General features: G+C 35.3%; 4 protein-coding genes across 20 annotated transcripts; 2 read left to right on the top strand and 2 right to left on the bottom strand.

Moving 5' to 3' along the window:
- Nucleotides 1–2,995: 2,995 nt before the first annotated feature.
- On the bottom strand, nt 2,996–7,519 carry LOC129291125 (putative glucose-6-phosphate 1-epimerase). Of its 9 annotated transcripts, XM_054928309.1 has the most exons (12): nt 7,402–7,519; nt 7,137–7,247; nt 6,855–7,007; nt 6,404–6,434; nt 6,098–6,308; nt 5,918–5,992; nt 5,285–5,341; nt 5,036–5,199; nt 4,798–4,932; nt 4,061–4,163; nt 3,690–3,789; nt 2,996–3,477 (listed from the first exon to the last, which is right to left on the bottom strand). In XM_054928309.1, exons 5-12 carry the CDS (start codon nt 6,206–6,208, stop codon nt 3,269–3,271), a joined length of 954 nt encoding a protein of 317 aa, XP_054784284.1. In that variant the 5' UTR covers nt 6,209–6,308; nt 6,404–6,434; nt 6,855–7,007; nt 7,137–7,247; nt 7,402–7,519; the 3' UTR covers nt 2,996–3,268. The 9 variants fall into 9 exon arrangements, with proteins under 9 accessions (XP_054784284.1, XP_054784283.1, XP_054784288.1 ...); XM_054928308.1 differs by lacking the exon at nt 6,404–6,434 and having other exon boundaries at nt 7,402–7,512; XM_054928313.1 differs by lacking the exon at nt 6,404–6,434 and having other exon boundaries at nt 6,855–6,960; nt 7,402–7,512.
- Nucleotides 7,520–10,260: 2,741 nt separating this feature from the next.
- Nucleotides 10,261–13,278, top strand: LOC129289766 (4-hydroxy-tetrahydrodipicolinate reductase 2, chloroplastic-like). 3 transcript variants are annotated; one of them, XM_054926521.1, is made up of 8 exons: nt 10,261–10,459; nt 11,044–11,284; nt 11,414–11,547; nt 11,643–11,717; nt 11,852–11,947; nt 12,203–12,309; nt 12,445–12,532; nt 12,940–13,278. In XM_054926521.1, the coding sequence occupies exons 1-8, from the start codon at nt 10,373–10,375 to the stop codon at nt 13,015–13,017; spliced, it is 906 nt and encodes a 301-aa protein (XP_054782496.1). In that variant the 5' UTR covers nt 10,261–10,372; the 3' UTR covers nt 13,018–13,278. The 3 variants fall into 3 exon arrangements, with proteins under 3 accessions (XP_054782496.1, XP_054782497.1, XP_054782498.1); XM_054926522.1 differs by having other exon boundaries at nt 10,323–10,494; XM_054926523.1 differs by having other exon boundaries at nt 10,323–10,835.
- A 1,267-nt stretch (nt 13,279–14,545) lies between these two features.
- LOC129291031 (4-hydroxy-tetrahydrodipicolinate reductase 1, chloroplastic-like) lies at nt 14,546–18,584 on the top strand. The gene is made up of 8 exons (XM_054928132.1): nt 14,546–14,826; nt 15,174–15,411; nt 15,724–15,857; nt 16,437–16,511; nt 16,626–16,727; nt 17,362–17,471; nt 17,559–17,646; nt 18,052–18,584. The coding sequence occupies exons 1-8, from the start codon at nt 14,677–14,679 to the stop codon at nt 18,118–18,120; spliced, it is 966 nt and encodes a 321-aa protein (XP_054784107.1). The 5' UTR covers nt 14,546–14,676; the 3' UTR covers nt 18,121–18,584.
- Nucleotides 18,585–18,755: 171 nt separating this feature from the next.
- LOC129291030 (common plant regulatory factor 1) lies at nt 18,756–24,487 on the bottom strand. Of its 7 annotated transcripts, XM_054928126.1 has the most exons (14): nt 24,170–24,483; nt 22,749–22,872; nt 22,446–22,580; nt 22,295–22,357; nt 21,919–22,011; nt 21,735–21,815; nt 21,303–21,344; nt 21,053–21,213; nt 20,774–20,822; nt 20,587–20,635; nt 19,970–20,208; nt 19,741–19,818; nt 19,459–19,584; nt 18,756–19,374 (listed from the first exon to the last, which is right to left on the bottom strand). In XM_054928126.1, exons 3-14 carry the CDS (start codon nt 22,506–22,508, stop codon nt 19,135–19,137), a joined length of 1,284 nt encoding a protein of 427 aa, XP_054784101.1. In that variant the 5' UTR covers nt 22,509–22,580; nt 22,749–22,872; nt 24,170–24,483; the 3' UTR covers nt 18,756–19,134. The 7 variants fall into 7 exon arrangements, with proteins under 7 accessions (XP_054784101.1, XP_054784103.1, XP_054784099.1 ...); XM_054928128.1 differs by lacking the exon at nt 22,749–22,872 and having other exon boundaries at nt 22,295–22,351; nt 24,170–24,487; XM_054928124.1 differs by lacking the exon at nt 22,749–22,872 and having other exon boundaries at nt 24,170–24,481.
- Nucleotides 24,488–24,734: the final 247 nt, after the last annotated feature.

Here is a 24,734-nt window from a genome sequence, read left to right as displayed (position 1 = left end):
TACCTCACCTATGTGGAAGTACAACAAAAGGACGGGGGATATCTCATTAATTAAATTTTGACCATGCCTTCCCCAATCAGTTAAAGATGAATATTTTTTTTTTTTTGGGTAAAGAAGGGGGCAAAGCCAAATTACATTAGAAAATTAAACACTTAACGGGAATGAAATTCCATACTGTCTTTTCGCAACATAAGTTAATATAAAGGAATTTGATTTTGTACTTGATTCTCTTTAACCTGCCTTACCACGTGTAAAAGGACATGTCAAGTGCAACAAAAGGAAAGCAGAAACTCATTAAATTTGAAGTAAAGGTGTAAATTTAATTATGAATTATTTTTTTTATGACTATTGGATAGTTTATATTATAAGATGGTGTTAAAAAAAAAAAAAAACAGCTACAGAAAACGGAGGAATCGCAGTCTTCTGTCCATTTTGTCTAACTTCTGTTATTATGCCTCTCTCTTTCACCCAGTCTCTTAACTCCTTCGTCTTTGCCTCTCTTTCATTCTTAGACCTCCCTCGCTCCCAACGAGAAGCGTCATGCATCATTAGCAGAGTAGGAGGGGACGCCCTATGCTCCTTCCCCTGATGACTCTCCTTTGGCCAGCAGTATTTGGGAACATCAAGAAGGGGGAGAAAGAGGTCAAACAATAGCCACACCTGTGGGATGGTGTAAGAGGGCTCTCATTGTGCAATGGCGAGTCTGAAACATCAACAGTTTGTGAGGGTGAAGGAGAAGGGTATCTTCCAATCGTTACTTGAACAATATCCTATTGGAGAAGCTCTCGAAGCATCGAGAATGAAGTCAAGGATGTGTCGCTATGTGGAGGCCTCACTTTGAGAGCATTTCAGAGTCGATCATCGATTGATCTGTAGCAGGAGCCATTCTTTGTTCTTTAATATATTTTAATTTGTTCGCAATCTTTTTGCTTAATTTACTCTCATGCTCTATTTTTGTTTATAGTTTATGAATTATTTTGCACTACTCATAGTATAGGTTATCAAACACTTATTAAAAAATAGTTTATGATTAAATTTGTATCTCTATCCTTAAATCTATGAAGAGTGGGATTTAAGGTGCAAGAGGAGAAAATCTCAAAATTAAGAAACTATATTTGGCTTCTAATTCGAATAAAGTTGTCGCCCTTGACTAACGGAGTTGCTTCTGGTGGCAAAGCATTTTCTAATTAAAAAAGTGGCATTGCTTGCTAAAAGAAAATGCGTGCATTTTAATTATCTCACCAGACATGCATGATGTTAGCTTTGATATTTACTATTTTGAACACTTTCTTGATTAAATTTGTTCTCTACTTTTTCTCATCTAAGTAACAACCTTTTCCCCGTGACAATTGTTTGATGTTTCATCAAGCGTCTCTTCTATTCAAACCTTTTTAATGGGTTGCCTCTTTTTTTCTAGCCGTTTTTTTTTTTTCAAGAAACCTGATATTATAATAATAAATTAATACAGTTTTACAAAACAAACATTTCTTACTAAAATAAGATTTTTATTTGTACAACTTTTATATTATAATCTTATTATTTCAAATGAATCTAATAATGATATATAAAATATGGAGGAAGCCGATTCAATATATTTGGTTTGCAAATTGTGTTATGATTTGATTTAGAGAGAACGAGAGATAGGTCCCAAGAGCACCAATTAATTTAAATTAAGTTTCCAGTGTCAAATTTTAAAAATTTACAAATTTATCTCTCCATTTATAATTTTATTGTGATGAATTTGTAATTTTTTTTTAGTTTTAACATGATTAAACAATAAATAAATTTATTTTTTTATTAAAATTTAAAATACAAGTTGCAAATTCATCAAAATGAAGTCGGAAAATTAAAAGTCAAACTTAAAAATTCTTAAAATTTAGAATTTATGACCTAATTTAAATTAATTAAGGATCTCTCTATCATTCTTCTTTTGATCTATTCCACTTGTATTTTGTTATGTATTTTATTGTTTTGTGGCATAATGGAAATTCAAATCAATACACACACACATATTTATTCTATTGCGTAGGGCGCATGATTTTTTTATTGTTTTTTTGGGACAATACACTCATGGGTGAAAGATACTATTTAAAATTAAAATAGCATCCTTATCATAATTATAATAATATTAAATTTTGATACCATCTTTATATATCATCTAATGAAAGCGAGGCACCTGGATAAACATTTTCAAAAGATTCAATCATTTTATGGTGAGTGGTAAAAAATAAAATTGGAAAAAAAAAACCTTTTATGACATGCCCGTCACATTTTTTGTGATAAAGTATACGCTTGTTTTTTTTTTTTTGGTGAAAAACAAATTCCTCCATGATGTTAGCCCAATAAAAACAAGCAGTTTTTTCAGATGGGCATTAAGTAGCATTCAAGTCTACAGTGTTCCGCTGGTCCTAAAATAATGGTCATTAGTTACTTTTAAATTAAAATAGAATCATTTAAAAGAATTAAACAACAATCAGAGTGGGAAGCCTGGTTGGTCTATAGCCCATATGTCTCTGCATCGAAACCAGGCCCTAACAGGTGAAAGAGTAGCTTCCTAGCCATGTCATTTATTCTTCCCAAGCTGTTGCAATCAAAAGTGTGGGGAGAAACGTTGAAGCATTTGACCGCTCCTCCTTATTGAAGCAAGCAAAATTATGAAAACCCAGTTATAATTTTAGAAACTAAATTGGAAAGTAAAATTATGTAGATAAAAATGTTTTATCCTTCTAATCTCTCCTCATGATGGTTCTCTAGCCATTCACACATTTCTTTACCTACCGATCAACAATAACCTTTCAAGTAAGATTTAAGATAGTGACTGGTCAAACTCGTAACTATCACGTGCTTCCACAGAAAAAACCTCCTCACCTGCAAGACCGGTAAATCTAACACTTGAAGGAAAAGCAAAATCCATTATCCACAGGAATAAGTTAATCTGCGTTCAATTCCTCAAAACCCGCGTAAAATTCTTAACGTGTCAAACCGAAAAGAAAAATGGCAGAAAATCCAGTGCTCCATAAATAGGCATGCATTGATCACATAAATATGGATGCCACCATAGGTAGACCTTCAGGCTTCAGGAGTCCACAAAGCATACAAATAGGAAGAAAATTGACAGCCATTCAGAGGAATAAGGCTTTTTTATTGGAAGCCTAAAGATATTACAGAATACAACCTCATCAACTCCTAAAAGGGCTCTTTGTACAACTTAATACTACTTTTAACTTAAAACCGAGACAGCTTTGTGGCAAGATTTTGTACAAAGTTCTCAAAGACCACTTCTGTCAAGACCGAGGCGCTCACTACAAAAGCTCGATGGCACGACCGAGAGCTGCAACCGCCCTGTCCATTCCTCACGTGGCTTCAGATTGATTGGTTTCTCTATAAATGCCCCATCAACACAAAGCATCTGCTTATACTCCTCATCGCCAAAGTCCACCATTGATTTTGATTTCTTCTCCCATGGATTCCACACAGCTGCAGACAGAGGAGGAAAAGAAAGCATGCTAAAAAAGGATAGACATTACCTTATCTTTTCTGTTCCTATTTAAAACTAATGTTCTTAGCATCAACGAAGGAATTGGCTCAATACAAGACATGATGAAAATTCACACGCCACAGCAGTAAAAAATTTCCTCTTTTGTGAGTAGGGCATGAAAAAAACCAAGTTTATCAGCCCTACTGCTTACCAACATCAGGGAGACCTTCCTTTCTTATAACATATGTCCGCTTCCTCTCATGATCCAGGACAGCAATTACATTTGGAGAGCTAAGATAAACTCGATCCACCTGCCATGAAAGAAGAGTGCAATTTGAAAGCTTTTTCATCCAGAAACCGAAAGTAGAGAGAAGTGAGCTTAAACATTTCATTGACAAAACTGTATAGACTAACAATGCAGAATTGCAGTAACCTCAATCCAGTGTCAATTTAATTGCATCACGGAAGTCCTATCCCCACTCAGAGATGCAAAGTAGCTCAGCAAATTAATAACATCAGATTTCTAATCCATGAACATGATTTCCGACATGTTTACAAGCATTTATAACCTAGAAGACATACCTCAGACTCAAATGTTATTGCATCTCCCTGTTCTGTAAAGCGTTCCTTTTGGGAAAGGTAGTCCAAGTAGTCAAGTGTCTCCAGACCTTCTATCCTCACCTCACTATATACATAGTACAGTAATACTTGTAAGCTCTAATTCCAGTCTCGAAGAAAGAGAATTTTTAATCCCAGCATCACCAAAGAGGGGGAAATTAAAGGGCATACATATAATACACTTGCTATGTAAATACCATTACTGATATAATCTAAAACAGCCTATTTGAATAGATAATAAGCATTGCAAACTTTTAGGAGTTTGCTACTTTTAGAAGTTCCTTCAAAACTTAGTATTTTGTTACAACACACAATTGAATTTAGTTTTTACTATAACCCTGACCCAACAAAATGTTACAATTCCAGTACTCACATGAGTATCCAGAAAATGCCAGTTTCAAATGAAAAGGTCATATATTAGTTTTTACTCTTTATAAGGCCTTAAAGAGAGAACATAGTACTCTCTGATCTTTTGGATGTTACAATTCCACGGTATGCAATCTCCCAGAACAATTTATTTAATGCAGATATTCAGAAAATGATGGTTTCAAATGAACAATGCAGATATTAGACCTCGGTAGATTCCTGAAGAGGAGACAAAGTCAATAATAAGTAGAGTACTAACCACAAAGCTTTTTTGAGTGATCCAGTACCCCAATACAGTGTATAAGAGGAGGTTTAACTACATAAACTATCCATACCTGATGTCAGAAACCAGCAAGTATGTATGGTATGCAAATGAAAAACTAAATGGCTTGCTGTTGACATTCCTAACTCGTGATATCAACATCAGATCTCCATTCAACAAAAGAGCCACCCGAAGACGAAACTCAAAACTGACACAATTAGGCATTTTGTTAGCTCAATAATGCTTGAAATTTGATTCTGAACTACTATATTGTATCATAATCTTTCAATTTAACGCATCCAGGATCCTACCCATGTGGCCAGCATTTCACATACTCTTCTGATGATTTGAGTAGTAGGTCAACAAAGGATTTCCCATTGGAATCATTTGCAGGCAGCGGAGGAGGATTATCATCAAATGTCCACATTTTGTTTCTTGCAAATCCATGTAGCTCTGGTGATCCACAGTTCCCAAACTTATAAAGCAAAAAAAGATTAAGATGCATGAGTCATATCTGTTGCAAGTTTAGGGAAACATAGAAAAACAGTAATTAAATATACCTGTGGAAAACAAATTGGGATACCTCCTCGCATTGGTTTTGGAGCTTTGCAAGTTGCCTACAATCATTAAACATGAGAAAAATTGAGAACTAACCTCCGTATACAGTAAATTTGGTTAAAAATTCATATATTTATTGATATTATTATCTGCCAACCAAGGTTCCAATAAGGCAGTCACTCCTATCACTGCTTATAGACATCATAAAATAGCTGGTTGGTTATCACGTGCCATCAAAGCCTTTTCACCCAATTAATGTTCAGCTCTGGTGGTTCAATGCCATATTGGTACCATATGCCTATGGATAGTAGCACTATTGTATATATTAGGCAACGTGATGCGAGAAATATGTACTATGTCAGGCAGCTATGAGAAAACGAAGCTCAAATACAATCAAGAGTTCCTTTCTTTTTTATTACTATTTCCTTTGGCAATTAATATAGGTAACAAACATCAAAAGAAGGATCATTCATCACCCCAATTTCACGGATATTTCTTGATTTATAAATGATTCAGTGCCATATCCCCGACCATATGGAATAGAAAGAATTTAGTTATTACATTATGGAAGGATGGCTTGGATTATCCACAAAAAGAAAAAAACAAACAAACAGAATTTTTGCAGGGGCAAAAACCTTGCTGCTGGAGAATAGGAGTTCTTCCCCTTGCTCATTCTTCCATGAAGTGACCTGTCCTCCATGCAAGCTCACCTAAATTACATACACAAATTAATCGTAAGAACCAAATCTATCTATCATAAACTGACTTTAAAATAATAATTAATTAAAGCAAATCCATAATCAAGATGTTCTCACCTGTGCCGAAGCACCTTGAGGGTTTTGAAGCAGAATTTGATCAATTCCATTTGAGTCCTTAGAAATCTTAATTGCTTCTCTATAGTCCCATACAGCTGCAGAATGCCCCATCCAAAAATAGATTTAGGCTGCTCCTGAGGAAGCCCTAATGAACTTCTCAAACTGGAAGCTCAGGCGATGGCCAAGGATTGAACGAAAGAAAAGTTGACCCCTACAATTTGGGAAACAAGTGAATCTACCCGGACAATTAAAAGAGAGAAAGGGAAAGGGGATGGGGGAACTAGCTTTTAATAAACCCTTTCTAACCTGGTATAATTGAGATCTAAAGAACTCTAACCTTGTCACCCAAAAAAAAAAAAAAAAAATTCAATGATCAGGCATGTCCATGAAATTCCTTTAGAGCCCTGAAAGCCTTAAAAAGAGAAGTTGCATTTTGAACATTTGGCAACTAAATATCAAACTACCTAGCACCTACGCAAAGGATCTCTATTGAAACTTGTCAGGTTTCCATCAGAAGAAGACAAACATGATAAACTCAGTCAGATTCCAAAAACAGAGGCACGCACGCAGAGAGACAGATAGATAAGAAGCCAAAACTTAAAATCAACAGATACAGGAACTTTTTATACCATTCTCTTCCGGAAAATGCAACTTAGGGAAATCAAGCTTGATAACCAAAACTAAAATCCCATTAAAAAAAGTGACAATACGGAAACAACTCACATGAATAAATCACTAGTGTTGTATGCATACTTACTCTTAAGTATCTTGAGAAGATAGACAGGAAAGAGTAATGCAGGACCTTGCCAACAGGTTTCAGAAATTCACACATCCCATGACTGGAAGCAATGCTTGTTTAATAGCTGTAAGAAACCCGACAAATTGTAGATGAATGAACATTGGCCAAGCACTGCAGAGTAGAAAGAAACTCATTTTCTTCGAAGCACTCATTCTAAGAGAAGCTTGAAATAGAATGTAAAAGATCAACTTTAAACCAGCCCGAGATTTGAAAAGCAATTTTTAAAACAAGAAAACTTACAGCTTCGATTGGTAGGTGGCACGAATTTGAGACTTCGAGTTTAAAATAGAAGAAGCAAAAAATGAGGAGGAAAATCCGGTTCTGTAAATTGTGTATAGATGCTGCAGAGATCTAGGAACGTGGAGATACGAGAAGCATTATGAACACACATGTAGGAACTACGAACCGTCTTAGTATTGAAGAATTTTTTTTAATGCTTTTACTTGAAAAATAATAATTATACTTAAATGCACCGTCTGGGTAAAAAAAAGGTGACGAAAGCTACCTTTCGGTGGTCTGGGGAGAGAAAATCAACAGCCAGAGGTCAAGGATGAAGTAAAGAGTAAAAATGAAGTCCGCTGGGTAGCTAATTTTTCACCCAAAAAGCCATTTTTATAGCACACACAGGAAAGCGAGGCATTTAAAAAAAAAAGAAAAACAGAGAGCGAAGTTCAAAGGGCAGTATCATATCTTGCCAAAATTGGATCCTATTTTAAACTGAAAACGTCTAATAATGGAAAGTAACACAGAGATCTGATTGATTTTAATTCAGATTCCCTTGATTTAATAAATGGATGCACGCAATGCGTTCGATTTTTTTTTTTTTTTGGGGGTGGGGGGAGATAATAGGCATAAAAGTAGCAACTAAATTAACATCTTATTTTTTTCTTTCTTCTTTTTTATTGCCGTGGATTGGAAGAATTTTTTTTCTTCAATTCTTTAAAATTTATATTTAAACTCTATTTCATTGATGTATATTTTTTTGAGGGTATTAAATTAAATATATATTATTTCAATAAATAGTAATGAAACATTCCGAACAAAATTGAGAAACAAGATATTACCAAGAAAAAAAAAGTGAGATACATAGTAATATTACTCAGATATCAAGATATTTGAATAAGGTCTTCTAGTATTCCTCAAAATTTCTTTGAAAAAGGAAGACATTTGAGGGATCCTCAAAATGAGCACGGGATGCTGATCACCTAAATTTGAACCTTTCATTTCTTTTCTCAAATGATATTTATCGCTAAGTTTAAATTATTTTTTAATATTTTTAATATTATATTTTATCAAAATATAAATATATACAAGTTATACAAAAAATTGATATTAAATTTGGACTGTGGAGTATATTTAAATGGTCACTTTGTAAAAATTATAAAAAATTTGAATATCAAGTTGAACCTTTCTAATTATATCTGTAGTATACAAAATATATATAGATAGTTAATTTATAAAAATTATTAAAAATTAATATTAAATTGGGTTATTTATATTGAATCTGTATAGACCATATTAGTAATAACTAGTTTTATTAAAGATTTCTATTTTTTTACATATTTTTATATAAATAAATATAAAATAAAAGTAAAAAAGTTTAAATTTAGATTGTCTAGATCTCTTCAAGTGTAATGACTACCTTGGCAATCATCCTCTAATAAGCATACAAAACAGTCCAAATTTAATATTAATTTTTTTATAAATTTTGTAAATTTTTATTTTAATAAATATAATATTAAAAATATTTTTAAAATTTTAGAATCAATGACAAAGATTATTTGAGAAGAAAATGAAGGCCCAAGTCACCTTACAGGTAATAAGCACGCCGTGCTCATTGGCATGGAAGGAGGATCCACATTTGAGTTGTTTAAAACCCAGACAAATGATTGGTTATATTAAGTGAGTGATTAAAATAATATGAGAAATCATTTCCATTTCTCTATTTAAATAGTCATTTTTTATACCATTCCATTCACTCCTTTTATGAAAATAGTTATTTGTTACTGTAAATTTGTCATTTACCTAGGCATTGTGGTCATTCCATAAATAATTTGATGTTTAGTAAGTTTTTAGGAACTTCAAGATAATTACCTTATTTTTATGGTCCTCTATTGTCATTTGTTCATTCGGGTAGGATTTATTTGTCATTCTCTCAATAATATAAAATAATCTAGAAGGTAATTTATCTTTTGTTGCATTTACTTGTAAATAAAATAAAACTAAACAAATAATAAATAGTGATTAGTTAATCACCTTCTTATTGAGCTTTCGCATATCAACTTAAACTCAGCCCAACTTCACTGAAAAAAAAAAAAAAAGGTAAGATGTAAGGTTTAAGCCCATGATCAAATCTTTAACTTAGCCTAAAAATGTAAGGAAAAAAATATAAATTTAGTTTTAAAAATTATTATGAAAAATTTTAAAAAAATAAAATAAAATAAATCCAGCACTTCAGGTTCATATTTTCCATCTTTTTGTTATTCAAAATAATTCAAGTTTTTGATAAATAAAAACAACAACAACAATTTTCAATAAGACTATTATGGCTGTAACAATCCATTTTAACACATCCTTGTGTTTTAGCAAAAGAGATGTAAGCTAAATCTTTAGAATGCAAAACTTTACAAAATATTTTTAAAAATTAATATGCAATTTAAATTCTAAATTATAAGTTTATGGACAATTTGAACTACACTAAACTTTCAAAAGATATATTATGAATTTTAAACAATTAAAATTAAAGCAATTTTGCTTCTACTGTAAAATTTAAATAAATGTTTATTAGTTTTTCCAAAATTATGGCATAAGGTGCAATTTTTACCAAATTATACCTTCCCTCCCTCCTCTACCTTCGTTTGAAGAAAATCACATATTAGGTTTCAATTTTAAAAAATTGACAGATGTTTACTTAATTTTAATAGTGAGGATAGAATTGTCAACTTTAATTATTTAAAATTTAGAATGCATTTTTTAAAAGTTTAATAATTAAATTGTCCCTAAATTTATAGTTAAAGGTTTAAATTATATATTAATCTGATTATAAAGTAGAAAAGCATAATGAATAACAAATGGAGATTGAATTTATTCATTTACTTTTAATCTCTGTTTTTACATCACTTTTCAAATGAGGAGGACTTCATGCGTTGTAAGAGTTTAAATAATAAACTGCATTCATAATTCGATGAACTTATATGTGGAATATCTTCCTACACCCAAAAAAAAAAAAATTAGCTTCACAAATTTCTGGAGACACCAAATTCTGATGAGGTGGTTTGTGTATGCTTCCAGTGGGGTCAATGGCCGTTATCACCGTTTCGGGAAGTAATTAGGTCAAGTTTCATTGCAATGGTTTGTCATCAATGTGTATAACGTGACAGAGGCATTGCTAATACACATATTCTCTCTCTCTCTCTCTGCCTGTGCGTCACTTTTCTCGTTCTTGTTCTTCTTCGCTATCCTTTCTTTCTTGGTCCATGGCAGAACAATCGGTTCAGATCGTTCTGACATTTCTCCAGAATTCTCCGACGCCTTCCTCTGTCGCGGATCGCATCCCCATAATGGTGAATAATTAACAAGCATGCTGAAGCAAATAATGGTTTTCATCCCCATATACATAGTCGCTTTTGTCTTATTCTTTCTTTCTTTCTTTCTTTTTTTTTTTAACTTTCTGGTACTCCGATCGACTCGATGAATCTTGTTTAAGGGTTTTTTTTTTTTTTTTGGTATCTGCTATTTTCTTTGACGTTTCTCATATCATTCCCTCTGAATGTTTTGGGATTCTGCTTATGAATTATGTGCATGCACTGTCCGAATCGACCTTGAAGGAGCATATTATTTTATTATTCGCAAATGCACTTGAATCCAATGATTTTAATTTTAATTGCACATATGAACTTGGGACTCGGCGATCGATGAGAAGTACACTAATTTCTCGGGGTACTACTCTCACATCATTTCTATTATTGTCAGTGGAAGATCTTGTTCTCAGAAATTGGATCATTAGCCTATATATAACCTCATAATGAGTAGGAACAACCTTAACTTCTTCTTGAGCAATAATATACACAATTCACACTGGCATGTATAGAAATATTACTTTCAAATCACTAAGCTCAGCATGCATGCTACGATGATTCCAATCCAGGTGAATGCATGTACTGGAAAGATGGGCAAGGCTTTCATTGAAAAAGCTGAAACCGCTGGACTGCATGTAGTTCCTGTATCATTTGGCAGTGAAGAGAAGTCTGGGAAGTCCTATCAGGTCTGCGGGAAGGAGTTTCTGGTGCAAGGTCCTTCTTCTGATAGGGAAAACATTCTTAGAGCCATCCATAACAAATATCCAGAATTCATTGTCGTGGATTTCACAGTGGCTTCCGCTGTCAATGGTATGAATTTTGAATAAGAACCAGAGATATCCAACAACTCCATCCTCACATAATCAGACTAATGTTTTCATTCATGAAAACCTAGTGGCATCCTTGCTATTTCTTTTCGTTTTTCTTCTCCAAATGCAGATAATGCGGAGTTATACTGTAAGGTTGGGGTGCCCTTCGTGATGGGGACCAATGGTGGAGACAGAGACCTTTTATTTAGAACTGCCCACGTCTCAAATGTCTATGCACTAATATCCCCACAAATGGGAAAACAGGTGTTTGATAACTAAAAATCTTGATCCAAATACATTTTTCTTAAAAAATAAAGTATGTTTTCATCATCCCTTGTACATGCATGCTGCTGTGTTAGATTGCTGCGTTTCATGGAGCTATGGAAGTATTAGCAGATCTTTTTCGTGGAGCCTTCAAGGACTATTCTTTATCTGTAAGTGTTCCTTCCCAGTCTTCACCATACAAGTGTTATGTCTAGAAAACTGTTTTTAGACGTTCTTATTTTTTATCAAGCTTCAGTCAGTGTGATATAATATTCGAATCTGATACGTTTTCCCAATATCATAGGTTTTGGTTTCCCACCAAGGAAGCGAAGCTAGTGCATCAGTGAACGCTATAGTTCCTTGCTTCACTAGAATGGGAGTTGATTTTAATGATGATCAGGTTTGTCAGCTATAGATGCACCGCATGGTTCATTGTTGGCACATCATCCTAACGTTCATCTTCTTGCCCCTTGCTTGTTAAACCTCCTGTTTCTGTAGTCCAAATTACTGATCTGGATCCTGCTTTTTACTTTCAAGATTTATGGAAAGCAAGTTTGATTGAGATATTTGTTGGTGCTGCTACTTAACTCTGATATGAACAATGGATTCTTACTTGAAGTTCTTTTCTTTTCCACTTCCCAACGAAATATTTTAGGCGGAATGGGGGAGTCACGATGAACAGAAGGACATTTTGGGAGTGCCAGAGCAGCACTTGCATGATCATTCAAGTCACTTGTTCCATTGGTTTTCACCAGATGAAACGTAAGAAACGAGCATTCTTATGTATCATTTCTCATTTTTTATCTGTTCACAAATTTGCTGTCATCACCAACTATTACACACACACACACACACATTTCCTTTGATGTATTTGCTCATTCATAAACATGAATGCAGAGAAGAATTCCAGCTTCAGCTTGACACGTACGGTAGATCCATGTATACAGAGGGTACAGTTGCTGCTGTACATTTTCTTGCTAGGAAGGTACTGACTCCTTCATCACCTCATATACCAACACTTTCTGTTTCTGCTATACTCCTCCGGTCCTCCGGTACCAATGTAAAAAAAAAAAAATATATATATATATATATAATGAATAAAAGTGTGTAGAATTTTAAATATATCCATACACAATAAATTTAAAAATAATGTCATGTTGCTTTCTCTCTCTAATAAAAGATAATTTTGAAAATATTTTTTAAATATTATCTAAAAAATTATATCAGGACTTACAAATGGAACTAAATAAACTTTTTAGAATGTTACTTATAAATGAGATTGGAGAGAGTATATTGCTTTACTGTTAGGAAGGTTCACAGTTTGAATAAAACATTGAACTTGAAAGTTATTGCATGACGGGAAAGAGCATTTGAACGTGAAAGTTATTGCAGATTAAATCGAAGCATGACGAGAAAGTATACAACTTCTTTGATGTGATGCTAGAGAGAGAAGGGTGTGATGAACTCTGAAGGAGCAATTTTCTTCCTCTTCAGCTCACACTTTTTTTGGTTACACAGTGAGTTTGAGGAGTGTATACTGTGTAGTGTAATAAACTGGCCATGTATGTATAGACCAAGGAAGGGTTTGCAAGAATGGGACCATTGGATGTTCTTACAGTAACATAAAGCAATTTCAACTTGTACATGTAATTCAACTTCCAATACTTCAACTTGTACACTTTTTTCTTTTTTCTTTTTTTTTTTTACTTCCGAAAACCACTTATACAATTCATCTTGCAAGACTAGCGTGGATATAGCTGTAAAATTCTCAAGATCTTTTGCTCTTAAGCAGTACCAATGTCATCCATAACTAGTGAGTACGTGTATAAAATCACTCATTATTACTGTTATTTTATCGTAGATTTGAGCCTCGGAATTTGTCCTCTGCTTCCACAACCCTAATCATATTCCTTTTTATTCAATCTTGCAAAAAGGAGGAAAAAAAATTTTCTCTGATTATAAAGAAAGGTCAAATTGTTTTCTAAAAGGGCATAATAAGTCTGGCTTTTTACTCGAAAATATCATAAAACTTCTAAGTTATGATTAAATGCATAACAATTAAGTGTTTTTTCTGTTGCTTTTCTATGATTATAAATTTCTTTTATATATATAACTTGAACTAATAAACTTTTTACGCTAAATTGGGTCTCCCTAATTAAGGCTTATTCACTAGCAAGTATATGTTATTCCTCAGTAATCTGCTTACTTAAGAAGCTAGAATTCGAGTTTTTCCTTTTTAAAAGAATTTCCCTCTCCCTTTTACTTTATAGCTATGAACAAATGATTGTTGTCACTCACTTAGTCAATGTATTTTTTTGTTGTGTCTAGATTTTTTTTATTGAAGATAACCTTGTTTGAAACATGATTGAATACTAATTATAAATACATCTTCTAATAAAGATTATAAAAAGTATTTTCACCAAATGAATTGGTCTTGTGAAAAAAGCAAAAAAAAAAAAAAAACAGAAGGATGTTGAAAATGGCTTTCAAAATTCATATATTTTTAACTTAACAATAATAAAATCAATTATACTTTTGAATAAATTGATTATAATAGCATATACAATTTTTTTTTAATGGAGCATATACAAAATTTGAAAAATGAGTCACACGTTTCATGTCTTAATTATAAAAAAATATTTTTGCCTTAACAATAATAAAATTAATTATATTATTGAATGATACGGTTAATTAGAATGACTAGGATGAGTGCTTGCATTTACAAAATCCAAAATAAGCTGTACTATTAAAAGCAGGGCTTGTGGATATGATACTCCTCCCTACACTTTTGATGTATGGATTATATTGATACTCAGATGATCAAATTATAGAACTACGCATATCTTATTAAAGGATTTTGGGGAGAGAAAAAAAATTCTTCCCCAGAGCCTCAGCCTGACATGTCAATGACCGTTATGACAGTTGTTGCTAAGATCATGTGGGTCACGGGCACCGATTAATTAAGCTCTTCATAGTTCCTTTGGTTGTTGTAACAGAATAAGGGGGCTAAGGCGCCAAGCTGAGCATGCTTTCAGTTCCCAAAGTTCGCACTCCCCGTTTCTTCTTTCTTCCCCGTTCACTTCTTTTTCTTTACCCATCTGCCTCTGGGTGCGCAACTGAACTTCATCAATGGCTTCCCCGGAAGAATCAGCCTCAGACTCTACGCCACAGACTCTTCCCACGGATAATCCGTTGCTTACTGATATATCTATGAAACAATTTCGATCCTTCCTCGGATATTATCCACTGGATTCATCGAATGGTTGCATCCCGATAATGGTAAGTGACCATTATTTGTTGGCTGTTGATTTGTTTTTCTGAAACTCCAATCCAACCAATAAAACTTCTGATTTAAGGGTCTCTGATTTGTAACATGTAGCTTGCCAAAAAAATTTTCAGCAAAAAGAGTATAAGCGAAGTCCCTTGTATGCATTCTTTTCTGTTCAGTACAATGGAGGAAGTACAATTCCTTTTTCCTCTTCTTGGTAAACAGAATTCATTCTCATTGTGTAAACGGTTCTAACAAGCCTTTCAAATCATGATCAAAGGGACTCTTCCAAGTTCCAAGGCTTTGGGATATAATGCATATATCTGTCTGAAGTGCAATACGCTTTGGCCCAATTCAGGTCAATGCTTGTACTGGAAAAATGGGGAAGGCTATCATTGAAGAAGCAGAAAGTAGTGGACTGTTCGTTGTTCCTGTATCATTTTGCAGTGAAAGGAAGTCCGGGAAGATTCACAAGGTCCGTGGACAGAAGTTCTTTGTGCAAGGTCCTGCTAACAGGGAAAGATTTCTTCAATATCTACTAAGTGTGTACCCAGATTTGATTGTTGTGGATTTCACAGTGTCATCTGCAGTTAATGGTATATAACTTCATCCTTGTGTATTTAAACTTTCATCATGGACTACAAAGAAACGCAATTATTTGTTTCTATAAAACGTGCAAATTCATAAATGATGTGTCTCTCATTCACAAGTATAAATTTATCTAGCTACTAAATTCTTCACATTTTCAAAGGGGGAATTAAGAAATGGAATGTTTGGAACAGTATTACTCTGCAATTCCCATCCATGAATTCTGAATTTTATTAAAAGAACATTATCAGAATCCTGATTTAATGAGTTCATGTATGGATTATGTGACGTCCAATTTTTTCTCTTCTCGTCTTTCTCAGCTAATGCAGAGTTATACTGTAAGCATGGGGTGCCCTTTGTGATGGGGACCACCGGTGGGGACAGGAATCTGCTGGCTAACACCATTCAAGACTCTCAGGTTTATGCACTCGTATCTCCTCAAATGGCAAAACAGGTAAATCAGAACTAAAAACCTTGAACCAATATCTGTTTTGTGAACTTTATCCCACCCATTCTGTCATTCTTACCAATGATTAAAAAACCGGGCCAAACTAGACAGTCGGACTGTCGACTGGTCAAGCCAAAAAAACCGTTTGAAGAGTTGGGCTGGATTTGACCACTTTGGACTGGCTGTCAGATTGGGAATCGGGATCAAGTTGGGAATTGAGTCCGGTTTTCAAAAACTGGACTGCTAAAAAATGACCTTTTTCTTTTTTTTTTAAATTTTTTTAGAAAATGACTACTTTTTTTAATCATTTGATATTATTTTGTATCATTTAACTTGTGAAGTCATAATAAACTTAAAATATTTGGTTTTATTTTTAAGTTAAGTAACAATTTTATATTTATTTGTTATATGTAGATTATTATATATATATATATATAATTTTTTAATTTAATTATTATGTCACTGGTTCGACCATTAGTTCAACTAGGTTGGACCATGTGAATCATGAACCACTAATCTTTCTGTTTCAATATCCAGTCTGATTTTAAAAACATTAATTCTTACTCTTCTATATTGTCCTTTTAGGCTGTTGCATTTATTGGAATTTTAGACATTATGGCTGACCGTTTTCCTATGCTCTTCTCCGGGTATTCCTTGAAGGTAATTCTAAAAAATGTGAATTCTCATAAATTCTTCTTTTAGTGGTGCTTTTTTTTTTTTATTTGAACTTCAATTTGATGCACTGATATCTGCTTCATTCTCTTGAGATCCTAGGCTGTGGAGTCCCTGGATCAAAGCAGAGCTGAGATAAGTGAGACCGCAAAGACTGCAATTTCTTTCTTCAATAAACTGGGGGTGCCTTTTAATATTGCTCAGGTGCGTTAGGTCACATTGTATGGCTCCATCGTAACATGAGATCCTCTTCATCATCATTGCGCCTTTATGCTCCTTGTTTGCATGGTATGGTTCAAATTAAACTCCAAATTTATTCTTAGATAATTTTTAGATTTAAGAAAGAACTTACAGTTGTATAGGGCATATTCATTTTAAGCAAGCACGCGAACTATTACTCCTTCAGCAGGATACGGACATTCTGTTTACTTTTCATGTGCTTAGTGATCACACGCGTCTCATCTGTAGCTTAATACCAGTAAATTCTATTGGTTCTCAAAATGTTTGAAGTAGTATAATCTATTGGTTATAGTGTAATATATTGTTGACCAAACAAAAAACCTAGCATAATATTGGCTTCCTATTCCTGCATATGATCTTGACTCACGTTCCTCATTGAAAATATTGATCTGCATTCTTCCCAGTGTCCAGATTTTTCGTGCTGATGCATGATTATGAATATCTCTGATGTGGAAAAATTAAAACACTGGAGTCTAATATGAATTGAATAATTTTTCCGCACCGAAGCATTATTTTGATCTGTGTTTTTTCTTTTCCAAGAAGGATGGGTTCTTAGTGATGTTTTTCCGTTTCATTTCTCTCCTATGACATTTGCCAGATTGAATCAATCAGGGATCCCACACGACAGCCAGAAATGGTGATAATTGGTCAGGATCACGTAGATTGTCACGAGCTTCATGCGTATAATTTGGCATCACCAGGTGAAACGTACGTAGCAAATGAAATGAGCTTTCTTATGTCATTCTCAATGTTCATCAGCTAGCGTGTGATGCTTTGTGTTGTTACTTTATGTAGAGCTCGGTTTGAGTTTCGAATTTGCATTAGGGGTAGATCAATATATGTTGACGGCACTGTGGAAGCAGTATTTTTTCTGGCCAGAAAGGTGATGCCTCTTTTTTCTTCCTTCCTTTCTCCTTTTGCTTCTTGTTAGGGTTTCATACATTGCTTGCTTATCCATCTGAGCTAGAAGCTCTGCATCTTGGAAACAGATTCTGTCTGCATTTTACACACAACAATATATGCAATCTGCTGCATCATTATTCATCTCTTCTTGCTACTTCCATTCAAAATCATGAATGTTATTTCTAAAATCCATCAACATGTTCCTGCTGGACAATGTTGCATGAAGCTCATATTAATGAACTTTCAAAATTTGTGAGAGGATTATATTGATAAAACATGCGCGCTTGCACAAAGAAAGTAACAGACACATCTATAAAGATTTAAATCACATTTTTTTGGGAGATGATTATTTGATTATTAACTCACTGAACTGTATGTGTGCAAGGTTGGAGGCAGGGATGACAAGAGAGTGTACGACATGCACGATGTCTTAAAAGAAGGTTATGTACAGTAGAATGACATTATGTTGTACACGGGATGATCATCTTCTCTTGTGACTGTATCTACCGCAAAAAAAGCAAACAAAAAAGCACCCGAGTTTCAGAATTGTGTGAAACAAAATTGAACTTCTATAATGTAGGAGTTTGGATATTGCTGATGTAAAGTGATTGTATTGTTTTACAGTATGAGTCCATTTATGGACTGGTGACACAGTACAGTGTTGTTTCACTGTTGTGATCCCCCAAGCCAACATTTATCACCTCACCCACTGACAAAGTGCTTAAGAGGGGATGGGGATAAAAGGTTCAGAATTCAATTCCTCATGTAACTCGAGGAACTTAAATCAACCCTCATAGTAGGGCTCAAATTGCTTTTGTTAGAGGGATGCTGTGGGGTCAATGATATAATTCACCACCTCTGTAACCTCTTTTCGATACCAAAAAAATAAAACAAAAACAAAAAGAAATAAAGAGAAGAAAAATCAACCCTGAAGGAGAATTTGAATGTGTATTTAGTATTTACATTGCAATCTTCCCTATATATTTCAAAATAATTCGAAGTCCAGAGACTAGCATTTCATCCCTACGGAAAGGAACATACATAGCATGAGCCAATTACCATTGTGAAATCAACACTTGCATGCACACATATCAAATCGTACGCATAAATTTCACTTGCAAAAGATGATAGTCAGATTAACTTTCTTCAAATACCGTTAGAAGGTTCGCCCCAATCATTAGCACACAACCAACTATTTACTAACTCAAAAACACCCTCTAAACTAAAACCTCTAATTCCCCACAATTTACAAACTTTCAAGGATGCCATCCACGGCTCGTCAAATCTAATAAAATAACAGTCTTTTCATCCTAAGGAATTGATAAGCAAATGGATTAGTTCTGATCTTGATGGACTGAGATCCTAAAATTTAGCCGTTCCACCCCTCAGAATACTGTTAGCAATAGTAATTTTGGGCCCATAATATGCCAAAACTACACGATCAGCCAGTACGGTTGCTGGTTTCCTGTTAGCCAGCTGCCACAGCATCAGCCCTAGGACTCGTATCGAGTAGTTGATGCAGCTTCGCACTGGAGTTCTGTTTGTCATCACAAAAATCATTGTCTTCCTCTGTAGTTCTATCATTAGAACTGGAATTATTAACTCTAGATAACAAGTTTTCTGTGCTTATCGGCGCAGCCCTCTTGCTGTCAATGCTGTTCAAAACTATTTCTTCCGTCTGCCCTTGTTGCACATTTTTCAGTTTTTCCTGGATGTCAAAAACAATTAAGTTCTTAGTGTCACAAACTACCTGTATATAATATAGATATTACAGATTTTAGGAGAACAGTACCATTAATGCAGCATTTTCAGCCCTCAGTTTCTCAGAATTTTCACTCAAACGGTTAATTTCTGATTTCAGAGTCACATTCTCAGTATTCAAGGATTCAACTTTTCGGGCAAGCTCTTCAGTCTCAGCCTGAACATAGGAGATATGAGCACATGCATAAGTCACTAGCCAATTATATGTGTGGTATTAATGAAGCTTGGTAGCTGGTTAGTCTTGTGCTATTTCCCAGACTAGCTAATAAACAAGTGATGAACATTTTCAACTCAGAAAACAGCAGAACTTTACCTGCTTTCTTAACCTGGACCTTCTAGCAGATTCTCGATTTGACTGTTTCCTCCTCTCTCGCTTCAGCTCTCGTTCATTCTGTGAAATCCAAACATTCCCAAGGAATTACTTCAGAGCAATCGAATGCTGAAGACACAGCATTGGTATTCTAGTGCATTACGCAAACAACTTTAGCATACAAGAATCTAGATATGATCTGAACTAGCCTATATTAATTTCTTCACCATACCTGTAACCAAGCTTCAGAAGGAATCACTGCACCAGATTGGGCAACGTTTGTGAGATTTGGTTTAGAATGAACAGTCTGAGGGTTTCTTAACTCCAGAGCAGTGGTCATACTTGAGGAAACTACAGGTCCAGCAATTTTTCCTGCAACACTGGCAGGTACAATTGCCATCGACTTATTGGAAACCGCAGTCTCTTTGGGAAGTAGAGTGGCCTGTATCTCAGCCTTCTCATCTCCACCTGCTTGAACAGCAGGAAAAGCATAATAATCAGCACTTGAATTATGTTGATAAATAGCTCCAGATTTTTTTAGACATTACTCTATACATCACATACGAGAGGCAAGTATAATATCCTCTTACAATAAACTGCTAATAGAGGACACCCAAAACTTGATTGTATCAAGTAATAAAGAACATGACAAAAGTGAACCTCTATGTCCATCCCATTACCAATAGTTCAAACATGGTGATTTCAAAGTTACTAAGCATGTGTTAAGAATTCCCTACAAAATAACCAAGTTGATTTTATGTGTATCATAGTGACAACGGAAGTATGGTGTTCCCAGGACAACTCTATTGTTCATCAAGATGTGATCCTTGGTGAAGAACAGAGTCATACCAGTGGTTGGTGTTCCCTCTCGGCTTCTTTTCCTTCTTGTTTGATTAGCCTGAGCATAAGATGGGCAAATATCGTAATTTAATGTTTCAATTTTGTCAAACCATATTAAACAAAACATATTAATAGTGCATACAGTTAGAAACATGCAAGAAAACAACTGCTTATAGCAAAGCAAGATAGTTCTCACCCCAGCAGTGTTGCCATCACTTCCATCACTTGAACCTTCAGTATCCTCGCTGATCAAATCATCACAAAATTATTCACTTAGAAACAAGAATATGCTAGAATAGTACACTCATAACAGATCATCTAGATGGAGGGAGAGGAAGTGGAGTCTAGTCGCTTTGAAAAAACAAGTCAGGCTTTCTCCTCCACTTGATCCATCCAAACCTCAAAATAATTAAGAACAATTTATTAATTCACGTATAGATGTATACATATAGAATGAACGTAGGGATCAACAAACCTCTGTGATAGCCTATTTTCAACACCTCGCTCAGCACTCTCAGCATTGCCATTGCCAATAGACATTGCAAGTCCATCAAACTCTTTCAATTTCTTCATTAAGCCTTGGTCAGTATTTCCGGTTGATTTGGTTGGTGTCTCCACGCTTAAAGGAGTTCCAGCCTGCAATGTTCCAGCAAGTCAAACCATCATAAACTGCTGACATTCCGAGAATCATGAGTAGAGGGAAATCTAAGAGAATCAAATCTTACAGCAGGGGGAGATGGAATTCCTTGACCATGTGATTGTGGCCCCTATGTTTACCGAAATAACTCATAAGAGCATGATATGAAACAAATTTCCAAACAGAGAAGCATATAGAAGAACAAGGGGCTTTAATAAATAAACGATGTTATGAATTCACAGGTCCTTCATCCTGTACATGCAATATATCAAAGCAAGCAAAAATTAATATTATTTTGTATGCACCCTAGAACGCGTAACCAAGGGCCTATAGAAACAGAATGATGGCAACAACATTGATTCTCATGACCTTCTCAACCTTCTCCAGCCCATTGTTCAGATTGATAAGTGAAAAACTAAAGAATATTTGAATTGACAAACCCTTGGTTAAAGCATAATAAAGTACTCCAATTTTGAAGCAGGGGAGGGGGGAATCCTCCAGTGCTAGAATGTAGACTTACAATAGGAACTGCAGGGTGAGGATAAACACCTCCATGAGAGTATATTGCTGCATAAGGCGCCCCATAAGGCGGCATCATAGGCTGAGAGAAAGAACAAATAAAAAATTACACAAAGATATAGTCCAGGAAATCCAAATTAAGAGTGGTAACCATGACATAAAGTAAATATGCTTTGTGGAGCTACCTGTGGTGGCCACATGTAAGGGTGAGGAGCATGAGCAGGAGCCATGGCTGAGTTATAGTATGGTGGCATGGTGACCCTTGGCCCATAATATGCCTGAAGATATTGATGACACTTTTAATCACCGTAATACCATATCCAGTTTCTGGGGACAATTATGTTCGAAAATTTACAAAACAGACCAAGCGGGTTATGTTTTCTCTTTGAATTGAATAAAAACTACATTGCTACCATCAATGAAACAATTTTCAACAGGTTAAACCACAAGACTTTGAGACAATAATTTTTTTGGAAAATAATTGCTTATAAAAAACTCAAAATAAACACCCAAATCGATAATAGACAAGAGTATTGGAAACAAGGGTAAGAGGTAGGTAACCTGCATGGCAGCCCAGTCAGGATACAGATGAATATTGGTCGGGTTGATCTGGTTGGCCTGATCCTGCCCGTAAGGTAAGTACATCAATAAGATTTAGGCACATACTTTATATTTGTTCGTGCAGACACTATGTTCTCACTTTTCAGCTTACCGTTGTCACTGGTGAAGAGGGCTTTTCAACTTTAGCAGACTTCCCTTCCTCACTGTTTCCCATGGCGAGCACCAAATGGAAGGCAGAGTCTATATTTCAGAAAGAATCCACACGACTCCTTGATTAGTGGACAAGCTGGATTAATAGGAACCATGTTAGACATTATCAACAAATAAGTGTTGCAAGGCAAACAAGGCAAAATTCATGATAAAGGATAAATGAGCAATAAACTAGAAGAGCAAAAAAAGCAATCCCACTTAACAACTGACTACACAAATCACACAATAACTTCTGCGGTTTGACCTTCCAAGCTACTATGGAGAATACGTCATCCAAAGGCTGCAATTTCCAATATGTGCCAGTTCTAAGAGTCCCTTCTCCGTCTTTAACAAAAGGCCCCGGCCCAAGGCAGACAATCTTTTTATAACTATCCAGTCCAAACAAGAAGCAACAATCAAGATACCAAGATGAATAGTAATATCAAAACCTTCAACATGATGTTGACAAAGCGGATCAAGTTTCAGATAAAGTATGATCCTGGCGTTGAGTTTGCTATAATCAATCAAGCATGGAATGGAACAAAGATATTCTTTGGTTTTTTAAGCTGAACAGCTTTTGTCATTAAATAATCTGACTAGCCAGACAAGAACACAGGAAAATTTTAACGCCAAAATTTTTCAAAGTGCGTCAACAGACTCAAGACCAAGCTGGACAAAGATATTGATCCACCCAAGTGAGACAACACCAAATCACCTGTCCTTGTAGTTGTACCATTATTCTAAGAGAAAAGAAGAAGATATCTAGAATTATTTTCGGAATATATTGTGAACCACATCAGTATCAGTATCGATTTAAAAGCTAGAGATTTTCCGAGGGACGATAGTCAAAATGAAAAAAACAGGCACCAGTAGAAGGTCAATTATGTCTTTCTACTGCCCCACAAGCCAATGAAAAAGCCAAGGACACGACTAACAGAGAATAACCTAACCTAACACAACAAGACAACCAAAAGCTAAATGACAAATATACCCTTCAAACAGAAATTAACTTTCAGATGGATCAGGGAGTGGTAAGAAGACTGTTAAAATTCCTCAAATTTCTATCGAAACCTCCAAAGATTATGCTTTATGAGATTTAATCCTCCGATCCAATTCCACGGTTTTATCACCCCCCATCTTCTCCTGTTATCCTTCAAACTTCAGCTCCTTACTATTGGAAACTACAGATACAAAAATTGGATGCGGGTGGCGAATCACCATTTTTAAAAAAATGAAATGATTGCGCTCATACGAACAAATCAATGAACAGAAATTATAAAATCTCAAAGTTTATAACAGGTACAAAAGGAGAACCAGGAGACTCCAAACTCTAATCCTCCGTGGGGTTTAGAGCAACAAACAGCAACAAATAAAACGGAAAATTGTAGGTGTTGGTCGGCTTTGTGTTTCCATAGTACAATAAATCGAAATAAACCAGGTAACTTTCGCATCTTGCATGTGGGCATAACTCCCACGGTTAAGACTCGCTGAAAAATAAACTTGAAAATTCCAGACAATCAAATTGCCACATTCTTTCACAATTAATGCAGCCGAGCTAACCCCTTACCCTCACCCTCATGAAATTTCGTAGACATCAGACAAAACCCAAATCTAGAAACATTCAAAATCAAATCTCGAGAGCCGAACTCGGAATTTCAACAAGAAAGAGCGTCGAATTCTACATACCTCACGACGATTACCAAGCTCTCAACGTCACGAAACGACGATGGGAAACCCAGAAAAAGCAAAAAGGCAAAATCCCCAGAAATTATTGGCGGGAACCGAAAAAAAAATCCTCTCAGTTTCAACAGTAAGCTCGAGCTCCGAACAAAACACTAGCGTTCAAGAAAGGGAAATTCACTCGACCTCTCTGCATTCATGCGCTCTCTCTCTACTGCCTCTCTCTAAAATCCGAGGGAAAGGAGCCCTGCTTTGATAGAGGGAAGAAAGACACAAGGTTGGGGAGGTGGTGATGGAGGAGGAGGAGGAGGAGGAGGAGGATGAGGAGGGAAGAGAGAGAAAGAGGGTGCCAAGGCGATGTCCACGTCACCATACACGTGTCGTATATGGGGGATGGCGTACACGTACACCGTATATACGCATTGGGTGTGGTGGTTGTTGAGCTGGCCCATCGAGAATCGCGCAGACCATTTAATTATTCGAACGTCATCGCAGCCGTACACGTGGTGGCTTATGAATCGATTTACGCGTCTCGGTTCAGGGGGTCCAACCTAGCCCACCCGTCATGTGG

This window comes from Prosopis cineraria, unplaced genomic scaffold, assembly GCF_029017545.1.
Source record: "Prosopis cineraria cultivar Desert tree isolate PC_DT_omini unplaced genomic scaffold, ASM2901754v1 PC13, whole genome shotgun sequence".
In the NCBI taxonomy this organism is placed as follows: Eukaryota; Viridiplantae; Streptophyta; class Magnoliopsida; order Fabales; family Fabaceae; genus Prosopis; species Prosopis cineraria.
The sequence above is the reverse complement of the archived record's forward strand: the minus strand, read 5'-3'. Positions and strand labels throughout refer to the sequence as shown.

Bases quoted from the DNA above. Each gene is read 5' to 3' on its own strand.
- LOC129291125 (XM_054928309.1), bottom strand. From the start codon at position 6,208: ATGGGGCATTCTGCAGCTGTATGGGACTATAGAGAAGCAATTAAGATT. The intron at 5,342-5,917 runs GTTTTTGCCCCT...TAATGATTGTAG, and splicing joins TCCTATTCTCCAGCAGCAAG to GCAACTTGCAAAGCTCCAAA. The intron at 4,933-5,035 runs GTAGGATCCTGG...TAATTGTGTCAG, and splicing joins GTGAAATGCTGGCCACATGG to TTTTGAGTTTCGTCTTCGGG.
- LOC129291031 (XM_054928132.1), top strand. From the start codon at position 14,677: ATGGCTTCCCCGGAAGAATCAGCCTCAGACTCTACGCCACAGACTCTT. The intron at 14,827-15,173 runs GTAAGTGACCAT...GGCCCAATTCAG, and splicing joins ATGGTTGCATCCCGATAATG to GTCAATGCTTGTACTGGAAA. The intron at 15,412-15,723 runs GTATATAACTTC...CGTCTTTCTCAG, and splicing joins AGTGTCATCTGCAGTTAATG to CTAATGCAGAGTTATACTGT.
- LOC129291030 (XM_054928126.1), bottom strand. From the start codon at position 22,508: ATGGGAAACAGTGAGGAAGGGAAGTCTGCTAAAGTTGAAAAGCCCTCT. The intron at 20,209-20,586 runs GTATGACTCTGT...CTGCTGTTCAAG, and splicing joins AGAGGGAACACCAACCACTG to CAGGTGGAGATGAGAAGGCT. The intron at 19,819-19,969 runs GTATGGTGAAGA...TGGATTTCACAG, and splicing joins CTTCTGAAGCTTGGTTACAG to AATGAACGAGAGCTGAAGCG.
- LOC129289766 (XM_054926521.1), top strand. From the start codon at position 10,373: ATGGCAGAACAATCGGTTCAGATCGTTCTGACATTTCTCCAGAATTCT. The intron at 11,718-11,851 runs GTAAGTGTTCCT...CCAATATCATAG, and splicing joins TCAAGGACTATTCTTTATCT to GTTTTGGTTTCCCACCAAGG. The intron at 11,948-12,202 runs GTTTGTCAGCTA...GAAATATTTTAG, and splicing joins TTGATTTTAATGATGATCAG to GCGGAATGGGGGAGTCACGA.